We start from the raw sequence: 13,373 nt of genomic DNA on the forward strand, positions 1-13,373 counted from the left end.
CAGGCTCCTCCCGTGCGCGATGACGCCACGGCCGCCGCGCGAGGGGTGGGACCGTAGGCGCCATGCAGCCATAGACCAATGGACGGGCGCCAGACGACCTGTGGCCCAATGGCGGAGGCGCGCGGGCACGCTGGGGGCGGGCCGGACGCGCCGACTTTTCCAGAAGACCCGGATAGTTCCTCCTAGCCACGCCGCGCCGGCTCTGGGCTCTCAGCATCGTTTCCTTTTCCTCCGCTGGAGCAGCGATGGCGGCGGTGAAAACCTTGAACCCCAAGGCCGAGGTGGCCCGAGCGCAGGCGGCCCTGGCGGTCAACATCAGCGCGGCGCGGGGTCTACAGGACGTGCTAAGGACCAACCTGGGGCCCAAGGGCACCATGAAGATGTGAGGCGGGGCTGAAGGGAGGGACGGGTGGGCACCGCGCGCCGCCACGCACCTGGCTGGCCCGGGACCGCGGGCTGGAGCCCGCCGCCTCGGAGTTCCGCAGCCGCCCTTCTCCGCGTCCTTCGGGGTCGGCCCTGTTCTCTGCTAAGCCCCACCGTCCCGGCCATTTCTTCCAGCGTCGATGCCGTCTCCGGGGAGAACAAAGCGGCTCTAGAGCGCGGCGTTCCCCGCCCTTTGGGGCTTCCAGGCATCCTGAGGACTCGGCACAATCTCTGCGGGGACGGGTGGGCACTACACCTGTCCTCCAGCCTCGGGAGATAACTAGCCCCATATCCCTGGCTCCGTAAGATCTGGGAAGATCTCGTTTTCTAATGGGACTTTTAGTTATCGTTGAAAAAGTCACAGTCTGATTCATTTCTGTCCCTTAAACAGGCTCGTTTCTGGCGCTGGAGACATCAAACTTACTAAAGACGGCAATGTACTGCTTCACGAAATGGTGAGAGGTGCTCTGCTCTAGGTCAGAATGGTCTTGATTTTCCGTAGATTGTTTGCTTTGTAGAAAGATTTGCAGTGTCCGTTTTCAAGGTAGGAGAACATTTAGAAGTGGCATGTAACCAGTAATAGTACTCACAGTGCCTGGAGTCTGACAGCTCTGCCTTTGAATCCCTGCTTTTTTGCTATTCACAGTCTGGGCTAAAGGACTGTAATTGTATATTAAAGTTAATTATTATAAAATTTGAAAAATTAAGAGAGGTTGACACAATCACTTGGGCAAAATGCATGAGAATGATTTTTCTTCTTTTTTTTTTTTTTTTTTTTTAGTTTTTATTAGATGAAGTGTTGCTGTGTTGCTCGGTGGCACAATCTTGGCTCGCTGCAACCTCCACCTCCCAGGTTCAAGCGATTCCTCTGTCTTAGTCTCCCAAGTAGCGAGGATTGCAGGCTCGGGCCACCACTCCCAGTTGATTTTTGTATTTTTAGTGGAGAGAGGATTTCACCGTGTTGGCCAGGCTGGTCTTGAACTCCTGACTTCAGGTGATCCGCCCGCATCAGCCGCCGAAAGTGCTGGGATTACTAGGCGTGAGCCACCGCACGCAGCCGGTTTTTCTCTTTTTAAAACAGCAATTTCTGTGTTAGGTCTCATCTCCAAGTGGAGGGGATTGAAATCTGTCTCTTTGCAAGTCTTAGGGATGGAGAATATGAGATTATTGAGGGGAGTATGCGTTTTACTCATCCCCTAAATTCCCAAAACTTAGCAGTTCAAGAACAGGAAATGATTTCCTGCTGATTTGAGTTCAGAATAATACTTAGGATTTTGCTAGTAGTGTACCAAGCTATCAACATCCAAATGAAATATCTTTAGTAAGGACTTGCTAACCTAGGAGGTGTAGTGTTTGTTTTTAGTGGGCTCAATAGTGGCCCGTGTTGGAAAACTGGAGCTACAGTTAAACTTGACGTCAGAATTGTTTGGGGGCTGGGTGTGGTGGCTCATGCTTGTAATCCCAGCACTTTGGAAGGCTGAGGGCTCATTTGAGGCCAGGATTTCACGACCAGCCCTGGCCAACATGGTAAAACTCTGTCTCTACGAAAAATACAAAAATTAGCTGGACGTGGTCCTGCACGCCTGTTGTCTCAGCTACTCCAGAGGCGGAGCCAGGAGAATCGATTGCTTGAACCTGGGAGGCTGAGGTTTCATTGAGCCGAGTTTGTGCCACTGCACTCCAACGTAGGTGACAGACACTGTCTCCAAAACAAAACAAAAAATTATTTGGGTTTTAGTGTGTGAGAAATACAGCGTAAGTAGAGAGAAGCACATTGAACATTTACAATTTAAGAAATAATTATAAAATGGACACACACAACCACTGCTGTAGCTAAGAAATAAATTGTTCCTACCACCTCAGAAGTCTCCTCCCACTGGAACTTCTCTCCAATCTCCAGAAGTCTTTCAGTTTTCTTTGAAAAAATTACAAACCTACAAAAATAATTATGATGTGTGTGCCCTTTAGGAGATACCTGACTTATTCTCACTAGAGCCATACACTTGCCATAAAGAGGCAAGTATGTAAAATTATGTTTTACTGTTAACTGGTAGCTCTGTCATTTTGACTTAACTTTTAGCCTCAAGCTTCCTCATCTGTAGAGTAGAGATAACCTGGGAAATAAGTTACACATGAAAACGTTTCAATCATAATTGCATGTGCGTGATACCTAATCGAAGTAATTTGTAGCCAAACACTTGAGTAGCTTTTTCAAGTAGATAGCACTTAAAGAGGCCCTTCCTACATTTTGTTTGGGGTATATTTAGACTGCTTCATGTTGTTTTAAGTGATTCATTCTTTTTCTACTTTCAGCAAATTCAACATCCAACAGCTTCTTTAATAGCAAAGGTAGCAACAGCCCAGGATGATATAACTGGTGATGGTACAACTTCCAATGTCCTAATCATTGGAGAACTACTGAAACAGGCGGATCTCTACATTTCTGAAGTATGCACAACTCTTGTTTCTGTAATATTTTATTGTATATAGGAAGTGTCTGATACTTATTTATACAAATTGATGTGCTGTTAATACTAGCTGAGGCCATAGAGTAGAATTAGGGGGCTTAAATCTGGATCTTCGTCCTGGTCTAAAATAAATTAATTGTGACCTTGGACAGGTTATAGAACCTTCTTTGGCCCGAAAATAATTTTATAATCAAGTTGAATTGCCTATGTGATTTGTATCTGTCTTTAGTGTAGATTAATAATTGAGATTTTAAAATGGGATGTTTAGGACTAGGCATATTTATTTGTTAGGCAAAAGCCAACCAAAAGCTTACATTTGGATAAATTCCACTTTTTTAGTCCTGACTAGTTGCAAGGTTTAAAACAAACCTCAGGGACTATGAATCTATTGTCAGAATTTCCTGGCAGAAGAGAGCAGACAGTCTTTATTTATTTTTATTAGTAAATTACGTGAATTAGTTTGAGATTACCTATAGAAAAAATAGAATAGGCCAAGCGTGGTCGCTCACACCCGTAATCCCAGCCGAGGTGGGCGGATCACCTGAGGTCGAGAGTTCGAGACCAGTCTGACCAACATGGAGAAACCCCATCTCTACTAAAAATACAAAAATTAGCTGGGCATGGTGGCCCATGCCTGTAATCCCAGCTACTTGGGAGGCTGAAGTAGGACAATCGCTTGAACCCAGGAGGCGGAGGATGTGGTGAGTTGGGATCGTGCCATTGCCTCCAGCCTGGGCAACAAGTGTGAAACTCCGTCTCCAAAAAAAAAAAAAAAAAAGAAAAGATAGAATAGTGTTACCATCTGTGAGTTGTTGGTTGGGACACAGTGTCGGTTTTGAAATGATTCAGAGTGGTTTGCACAGTGAATACCCAAGTGTGCTTTATAGTTTCCTTGGCTTTGACCCTGTGTTAGAGCATTACCTGTTCTCCTCTGCATTGAAAGGAATATTTATCCTTTTAAATGTATTCAGAAAGCCAGCACATTATATTACCTCGTGTTCAAAGGTACGATGATCCAGAATACCCCTTCAGGAATTAACTGAACTTTGTCATGAACTGTGGTTGCACCTACTTGAAGATGCAAGTGTTAATGTGTGTTTATTGTAGGGCCTTCATCCCAGAATAATCACTGAAGGATTTGAAGCTGCAAAAGAAAAGGCCCTTCAGTTTTTGGAAGAAGTCAAAGTAAGCAGAGAGATGGACAGGGAAACACTTATAGATGTGGCCAGAACATCTCTTCGTACTAAAGTTCATGCTGAACTTGCAGATGTCTTAACAGAGGTATGTATTAAATGTTGTCTGTGTCTGGTATAGTACACCTATATAGAAAATCTCTGATAGTAGAAACATGAATATAATTCCCAATTTCAATTACAAAGTGCTGTATAGGTTCGTTTTTGGGGCAATGATACCTAATTTGTGTCTTTAAAATGAGGAAATTCAAATAATAGTATACGTAACCGGGTTATAAAAGTAAAATTGAAGCTTTCATTAAAAGATTTATAAAGTGGAGATTTTGTTATTAGAAAGCTTCCAAGTTGGCCGGGCGCGGTGGCTCAAGCCTGTAATCCCAGCACTTTGGGAGGCCAAGATGGGCGGATCACAAGGTCAGGAGATCAAGACCATCCTGGCTAACACGGTGAAACCCCGTCTCTACTAAAAATACAAAAAAAACTAGCCGGGCGAGGTGGCGGGCGCCTGTAGTCCCAGCTACTCGGGAGGCTGAGGCAGGAGAAGGGCATGAACCCAGGAGGCGGAGCTTGCAGTGAGCTGAGATCCGGCCACTGCACTCCAGCCTGGGTGACAGAGCGAGACTCCGCCTCAAAAAAAAAAAAAAAAAGCTTCCAAGTTGCCAGTATTTTTAATAAAACAAGAGGAATGTTAACGTTAATTAATGTTAATGTTTGGGAATTACAGATTGAGATTTCAGAAATGTAAATTACTTCAGTTGTTGCTGTTTACATATAATACATTCTGTTCGCTCATAGAAAAAGACTTAAATCAGTGTATAATTGTAAAATGAAACTGTCTACTTTAGCTTTCGGAAAAGCAACATGTTTCTGCTGCTGTAAATTGAATTTACTTAATGGTTATGCTCCTCCAATTGCAGGCTGTAGTGGACTCCATTTTGGCCATTAAAAAACAAGATGAACCTATTGATCTCTTCATGATTGAGATCATGGAGATGAAACATAAATCTGAAACTGATACAAGGTAGGTGGTAGAATACTGTGAAATACTAATGATCGGGCGTGGGGTCTTACGCCTGTAATCCCAGCACTTTGGGAGGCCGTAGCGGGCAAATCACCTGAGGTCAGGAGTTCCAGACCAACCTGGCCAACATGGGGAAACCCCGTTTCTATTAAAATTACAAAAATTAGCTGGGCATACCGGGCGTGGTGGCACGCGCCTGTAATCCCAGCTACTCGGGAGGTTGATGCAGCAGAATCGCTTGACCCTGGGAGGTGGAGGTCGCAGTGAGCTGAGACCACACCATTGCACTCCAGCCTGAGTGACAACAGCGAAACTCCATCCCAAAAAAATAAAAAATAAACTGTGTTTAGAAATTTAGGGGTGCTTTGTACAATATATGGTTGGCTTTTTTTTTTTTTTTTCCCCTGAGACCGAGTCTCACTCTTGTGGCCCAGGCTGGAGTGCAGTGGCACAATCTCTGCTCAACTGCAAGCTCTACCTTCCGGGTTCACGTCATTCTGCTCCAGCTTCCTGAGTAGCTGGGACTACAGGTGCCCACCACCACGCCTGGCTAATTTTTTTTGTATTTTTAGTAGAGAAGGGTTTTCATCATGTTAGCCAAGATGGTCTTAATCTCCTGACCTCGTGATTCACCCGCCTCGGCCTCCTAGAGTGCTGGGATTACAGGCATGAGATCGTTGGCAATTTTTAAAATATCTTTGGGTATAAAATGTATATTTACCTGAAGATGTAAGTTGGATAAATTGCTAGATGAATATTGTTTTTACTTTTAGTAATATTTTCTCCTGAAATAAGGTGAATGTGACGTTATACTTATAGTTAGAATGATTCTGAAAAGTGAATGACATCAGTCATTTGGCATTTTTTGAATTGCTAGGTACGAAGCATAATGAGAAGTAGTAGAGAAATTTAAAAAATTTTTTTCAAAGACTTAGAAAATGTGTTTTTCTTTTTTTTTTTTTTTTTTGTGGAGAATGGAGTCTCCCTATGTTGCCTAGGCTGGTTTTAAATTCCCGGGATTAAGGTGTCCTCTCACTTCTGCCTCCCTAAGTGCTGGGATTACAGGCGCTTGGCAGAAAACATGTTTTTAAAGGACGTCATCACAGTTTGACAGCCTACTAGTGAGACTATCTCTGCAGACTTTGCTGTACAGCATAGGATCTTTAAGTAATTCAAGAAATAGGCTGGACGCGGTGGCTCATGCCTGTAATTCCAGCACTTTGGGAGACCGAGGCAGGCAGATCACAAGGTCAGGAGATCGAAACCATCCTGGCTAACACAGTGAAACCCCATCTCTACTAAAAATACAAAAAATATTAGCTGGACATGGTGGTGGGCACCTGTAGTCCCAGCTACTCAGGAGGCTGAGGCAGGAGAATGGTGTGAACCCAGGAGGTGGAGCTTGCAGTGAGCCGAGACGACACCACTACCCTCCAGCCTGGGCGACAGAGCGAGACTCCGTCTCAAAAAAAAAGAAGTGTGACTGCATGAAATATCAATACCTTCTTAGTTCAGTGTTTAACATATTATACACCCATGTGAAAATCAATAACCGTAATTTTGTGTGTGTTTGAACAGCTTAATCAGAGGGCTTGTTTTGGACCACGGAGCACGGCATCCTGATATGAAGAAAAGGGTGGAGGATGCCTATGTCCTCACTTGTAACGTATCATTAGAGTATGAAAAAACGTAAGTTTATAGCCCCTTAACAGTGAAATCAAGGAGCTTCGTATTTTAGGGGAGTTATTTTTTGTGAAACTTTGTTTCCCACTGTAAGGACAATAATGCTCAAATTGGTGTGAGGGACTTACAGGAAATAGTCTCTGAAGATGTATAAGGGACAGGATTGGAGCTCAGTGAACTGTTAAATCTTAGGACTAAACCAGTGTCAGAAGCTACTTTCTTAATGTTTCCTTGCTTTCTGTAACCTTTTTTTTTCCTTAATAGAGAAGTGAGTTCTGGCTTTTTTTACAAAAGTGCAGAAGAGAGAGAAAAACTCGTAAAAGCTGAAAGAAAATTCATTGAAGATAAAGTTAAAAAAATAATAGAACTGAAAAGGAAAGTCTGTGGTGATTCAGATAAAGGATTTGTTGTTATTAATCAAAAGGTGAGAATGAAAACCCAATGTATAAATAGTATGTATCATCCTTTTTGCTTTTAAGGTGGAAGATGTTGAAATTAATTTTTATTTTTGTTATAGGGAATTGACCCCTTTTCCTTAGATGCTCTTTCAAAAGAAGGCATAGTTGCTCTGCGCAGAGCTAAAAGGAGAAATATGGAGAGGTATCTGAGTAATTTGACTTTTACTCATTTTGCAAGTGAATTGGGATTATTTTTCCTTACAATTTATTTTCAGGTTTTTCAAATGTACAATGAATTGTCATTAACTATATTCACATTGTGCACCCCGTCAGCACTGTCCATCTCTAGGACTTTTTTCATAATCACAAACTGAAACCGTATACCCATTAAATAGTTACTCCCCATTTCTCCCTCCCCCTTGCCCCTTGTAAACATTATTTTACTTTTTGTCTCTGATTCAGTATACTTTTTCCCAAAGAGCTCACCACAATAAGAAGCTTTTTAAAATTTTTTTTAATTTTATTGTTATTTTTTGAGACAGTCTTGCCCTGTTGTGCAGTGGTTCATTGCATCTTCCACTTCCTGGGTTCATAGGATTCTCCACCTCCCGAGTAGCTGGGATTACAAGTGTCTGCCACCATGCCCACTGAATTGTTTTGTGTTTTTTTAGTAGAGATGGGATTTTGCCGTGTTAGCTAGGCTGTTGTCAAACTCCTGGCCTCAAGTGATCCACCCACCTCAACCTCCCGAAGTGTTGGGATTACAGGTGTGAGCTACCATGCCTGGCTAATAAAGAGTTCTTGTCCACCTTTGATTTCATTTGCTGACTTGGGGAGAGTGGTTTAAATGGAGGGTTAAGAGAAAATACTAGTTTTCAGCTGGTTGATGGCAAATGGAAAGGCTTAGATTAAAGTACATTTTGAAATGTAATTTTGTGTGTAATTCTGGAAAATTCCTTCCTAAAAATTACTGGTCTTGTCTTTGAAATTCACTGGTAACATTGCTTATCCATCTCCCTTAAAATGCTATTTCAGGCTGACTCTTGCTTGTGGTGGGGTAGCCCTGAATTCTTTTGACGACCTAAGTCCTGACTGCTTGGGACATGCAGGACTTGTGTATGAGTATACATTGGTAAGTGTATTTTCTTCTTCAAGGTAATAAAACCTTTTAGCTCATAAATTATTTTTGTTTGTGTGAGATGAGGTCTCACTCTTGCCCGGGCTGGAGTGCAGTGGTGTGATAACAGTTCACTGCAGCCTCATCTTCCTGGGTTCAAGTGATCCTCCCTCTTCAGGCTCCTGAGCAAATGGACCACAGACATGTGTGCTACCATCCCTGGCTAAATTTTTTTTTTTTTTTTTGGTAATTTTTGTAGAAACAAGTTCATACTGTGTTGCCCAGGCTGGTCTCAAACTCCTGGGCTCAGGCTGTCCTTCACGCTCAGCCTCCCAAAGTGCTGAGATTACAGGCATGAGCCACTGTGTTCATGAAGTCTTGAGCAGAAAAATTAATTGAAATTCAGGATCAGATTTTTGTTTATATACAATTTGAAGGTTTATTTGTAGTAATGGGAAGCCATTGATGGGGAAAATCCCATTTCTTTTATATGTGATTTTTCAAAAGGAGATAATTTGCTTTAATGTGATCAAGTTTGTTCCTTATTAATATGCTGCTTGTCATTCTCTGTAAGTCCCTCTTCTGTCTTCACTCTGCACAAATCCTGTTTTTGAAAATCATATTTTTTCTACACATAGGGAGAAGAGAAGTTCACCTTTATTGAGAAATGTAACAACCCTCGTTCTGTCACATTATTGATCAAAGGACCAAATAAGCACACACTCACTCAGATCAAAGATGCAGTGAGGGATGGCTTGAGGGCTGTCAAAAATGCTATTGATGATGGTAAGATCCTCACCATATTTCAATTCTATTATATTGGTTTTTTTTTTGAGACGGAGTCTCGCTTTGTCACCCAGGCTGGAGTGCAGTGGCCGGATCTCAGCTCACTGCAAGCTCCGCCTCCCGGGTTCACGCCATTCTTCTGCCTCAGCCTCCCGAGTAGCTGGGACTACAGGCACCCGCCACCTCGCCTGGCTAGTTTTTTGTATTTTTTTTAGTAGAGACGGGTTTTCACCGTGTTAGCCAAGATGGTCTCAATCTCCTGACCTCGTGATCCGCCCGTCTCGGCCTCCCAAAGTGCTGGGATTACAGGCTTGAGCCACCGCGCCTGGCCCTATTATATTGTTTTGCTGGTCTGAAAGGCATGGCCGAATACTGTGTCTTTTATCAGTAGTTTACACAGCCAGACACCATGCAAAAGCAGTCTTCCCTTTAGAATGGCCAGTGGTATGCTAAGATTTTTCATAGCATATCATTATTAAAGGTGAATACAGATAAATGAAATAATACTGATCTGTTGAAAGAGCTGCCAGCGGCTAGTGAAGCCATTCTGTTGAAATATTCTCCTATTTGATATGTTAGTCGCTTGTATTTTGTCATAGTAAATTTGTAAGAAATTAATGGCTTTCATATGTGTATTTTAGTTGTTGTTCATAATTAGTTCTGCAGTTTTCTTAGCATTTTTCCTTTTCCCCCATTCAACAGGCTGTGTGGTTCCAGGTGCTGGTGCTGTGGAAGTGGCAATGGCAGAAGCCCTGATTAAATATAAGCCCAGTGTAAAGGGCAGGGCACAGCTTGGAGTCCAAGCATTTGCTGATGCATTGCTCATTATTCCCAAGGTGTGCACGCTTTTAACAGTCAATCTTCCAAAAGATTTAGCTGATCAAACCTTTTTGATGATGTAGCCTTTATTGATAGTGTGGATTTTGGATAAGCAAGTTTGATCAGTTTTCTTCCTGACTCTAGAACAGATATTCCTCATCATCCAAATGTATTTGGTTTCTCTGGGAGGCCTGAATAACTGACATTTCAGATAACAAGAGATAACCTGTAGTTTAATATTTGCAGTATTAGGGGTTATACTTGAGTACAAACTTGCTTTTTGCTTTTGTTTTAAACTGATACTATTTTCTATTATATACTAATTTGAGGTATAATTTATGACTGGTATATTGCTGCTGGGTTTGAGGTAGATGAGAGAATTGATCAGTAACTTGTGTCTGGTTATTCTCTGAAGGGAGCATAAATGTTCTGTCTTCAGCAATGAGATTTTTTTGTTTTTTTTTGAGACGGAGTTTTGCTCTTGTTGCCCAGGCTGGAGTGCAATGGTGCGATCTCGGCTCACTGCAGCCTCAGCCTCTCAAGTAGCTGGGATTACAGGCACTTGTGACCACACCCAGCTAGGTTTTTGTGGGTTTTTTTTTTTTTTTTTGTATTTTTAGTAGAGATGGGGTTCCACCATGTTGGCCAGGCTGGTCTCGAACTCCCGACTTCAGGTGATCCACCTGCCATGGCCTCCCAGAGTGCTGGGATTACAGGCGTGAGTTACTGCACCAAGCCAAGATTTTCTTTTTTTTTCTTATCTTTTTTTTTTTTTTTTTTTTACTATCAGTTATTCCTGGTTTCTCAAGAATTGAATTTGTTTACTTTAGGTTCTTGCTCAGAACTCTGGTTTTGACCTTCAGGAAACATTAGTTAAAATTCAAGCAGAACATTCAGAATCAGGTCAGCTTGTGGGTGTGGACCTGAACACAGGTAAGAGAATGCAACTGTTGTAGAGGGAAAACTAGATGTAATATATGTGAGTTGAAGCCAGGAAAGATTGAAAATGGGGACCAAAAAAAATATTTTGCTTTGCAATTTGACACCAGTACTATTAGGGAACTCTGGGTTCTAAAATACGATAAAATAGGATATTAATAAAAAATGGAGTGACTAGGTATAACGAAGGGACTAGAGTAGACATGAGTAATTTGGGGATACAATTTTGGAGATGTTGAGTGGTGGTAGATGGTTCAGATTAATGTTGAAGGATTTTCATACTGCATTTGCCTTACTTAGTTTTTAATCAAGTACTATGATAAAATAGATTTGGTGATTATATTCCTGGATGAAAACCAGCTAAAGATAGCAATTAATGCCAGAAAAGGGGATCTCGAAATGTAGTGAAATGGTGATAGCCCTAATCTTAGGTTCCTGTAAACAAAACAACACAAATTAAGTACAAGTAGGAGATAGCAGGTACATCCATGCAGTATGTGCAAGACCTATTGTTGTCAACATTATTATTTAATAGAAAAGGTTTCTGGAATGAGGGAAATGATCAGTCCATTTTAGCCAGATGATAGTTGAAGTGCTGTACTTCAGTATGAGTAAACAGAAATCTTTCCAGAAGAAGAGAGGGGGTGTTCAGGAGTTCTCAGTAGAAGTCAGACACTCATCAAATATTGTGGACAGGGGTCATGGTTTAGAGTAGAAAATTGGGCTAACAGAGAAGCTTTGAACTCTCATAGTTAATACTGGAGGAAATGAGTCATCATCAGTGATAAGCAAAGCCACACACAATATTGTTGGTTCTTATTGACTGAACTTACTTTAAGAAGATTTGGTTGCCTTTTAGGTGAGCCAATGGTAGCAGCAGAAGTAGGTGTATGGGATAACTATTGTGTAAAGAAACAGCTTCTTCACTCCTGGTAAGTTTGGGAAAATGAAAACTAAACTGTTAGAGAATCATACTCTTCATTTGGTGTGTTCTGTTTAGTTGCTCCTTTTTTCCCCCATGAATAATGTAATCAGCTGGAAGTATGGAAACTGAACTAGCCCTCTCTGATGTTTAGAGGGGAAGGGGGAAATTTAATTGGATGTAATGTGTACAGCTTGGTTGGAAGTGGGAAGTTGAGTCGAATTAGGACTCCCAATCATCTGAGCCATCTTATTTTTGTCCCCCTTTCAGCACTGTGATTGCCACCAACATTCTCTTGGTTGATGAGATCATGCGAGCTGGAATGTCTTCTCTGAAAGGTTGAATTGAAGCTTCCTCTGTATCTGAGTCTTGAAGACTCTGCAAAGTGATCCTGAGAGAATACAGCTGTGGATTTTTGTCCAGGCTTCAAATGATTTCCAAAGGAATTTTCCCATATGACAAAAGGAGAGAACGCTGGCATCTGTTGAAATTTGGAAGTTCTGAAATTACCGTATTTTTAAAAATTGCACTGAAGCGTATACACATAAAGCAGCTCTTTTACCCAGTAAACAGGATGTTTTGCTTTAGCAGCAGTGACATAAAATTCCATGTTAGATAAGCATATGTTACTTGTTATTAAATATTCCTTGAAAAGCAAATTTTAATGGCTTAATTTTATGTAGACGTATGTTAAATTACCCAACAGTACCCTATTGTTAAGCATTTGGTTTTAAAATTTTTATGCTAATATAAACAAGTAATTTAAAATTTTGAAAGCATCCTTGTTAGTGTAAATTTCTGAGTAAATGCATTGGGTCAGTTGGACTTTGAATGCTTTTGAAATGGCTTTGCTAAAATGCTCGGCCCCCTCCACAATGTTAAGTTGTAGGAAATGGGAAGAGGAGTAAGCTAGAGGCGAGGGAGTTGAGAGAGAGCTGCAAGTGTAAAGAGGCAAAAAAACAGGCAGAGGTAAAAAGATGATGCAAGGCATGGTGACTAAGGGCTATGGTTATTGGGTGAAATTTGAGATTGTAGGCCGACTGTGTTTTCAAGCTTCTGAACTTTTGCTTATGCAAAATATCCCAAAGCCTCTAATGTCATATTTTTCTCACCCAAATTACTGCGTTCCACGAGATTATATAGTTGGTCTATCTCAGCAGCCCTTGAAGGTGAAGTTGTGTGTTACTAGGCTGTTTTGGGGGGTCAGCAGTGGCCTGAAGTGAGTTGTGCAATAAATGTTAAGTTGAAACCTCCTTTCTGGTCTTGCAATGGTATGACGCACAAAAGCAATCTTTTTTTTTTTTTTTTTTTTGAGACGGAGTCTTGCTCTGCCACCCAGGCTGGAGTGCGGTGGCCGGATCTCAGCTCACTGCAAGCTCCGCCTCCCGGGTTTACGCCATTCTCCTGCCTCAGCCTCCCGAGTAGCTGGGACTACAGGCGCCCGCCACCTCGCCCGGCTAGTTTTTTGTATTTTTTTTTTTAGTAGAGACGGGGTTTCACCGTGTTCGCCAGGATGGTCTCGATCTCCTGACCTCGTGATCCACCCGTCTCGGCCTCCCAAAGTGCTGGGATTACAGGCTTGAGCCACCGTGTCCGGCCACAAA

At 42.0% G+C, this 13,373-nt stretch overlaps 1 protein-coding gene and 2 non-coding genes across 3 annotated transcripts; all 3 read left to right on the plus strand.

Moving 5' to 3' along the window:
• The first annotated feature begins 31 nt into the window (after positions 1–31).
• Positions 32–13,022, plus strand: LOC117083589 (T-complex protein 1 subunit zeta). The gene is made up of 14 exons (XM_033211430.1): positions 32–382; positions 815–878; positions 2,737–2,871; positions 3,999–4,172; positions 5,002–5,105; positions 6,684–6,794; positions 7,053–7,212; positions 7,306–7,388; positions 8,222–8,318; positions 8,942–9,089; positions 9,792–9,925; positions 10,739–10,841; positions 11,707–11,779; positions 12,040–13,022. Exons 1-14 carry the CDS (start codon positions 246–248, stop codon positions 12,110–12,112), a joined length of 1,596 nt encoding a protein of 531 aa, XP_033067321.1. The 5' UTR covers positions 32–245; the 3' UTR covers positions 12,113–13,022.
• LOC117083655 lies at positions 3,747–3,877 on the plus strand. The gene has a single exon (XR_004437149.1). It is a non-coding gene; the product is annotated as a small nucleolar RNA SNORA22 (small nucleolar RNA).
• On the plus strand, positions 9,449–9,582 carry LOC117083648. Its single transcript, XR_004437148.1, has one exon. It is a non-coding gene; the product is annotated as a small nucleolar RNA SNORA15 (small nucleolar RNA).
• Positions 13,023–13,373: the final 351 nt, after the last annotated feature.

Source organism: Trachypithecus francoisi, unplaced genomic scaffold, assembly GCF_009764315.1.
Source record: "Trachypithecus francoisi isolate TF-2019V2 unplaced genomic scaffold, Tfra_2.0 Contig00380, whole genome shotgun sequence".
Taxonomy (NCBI): domain Eukaryota; kingdom Metazoa; phylum Chordata; class Mammalia; order Primates; family Cercopithecidae; genus Trachypithecus; species Trachypithecus francoisi.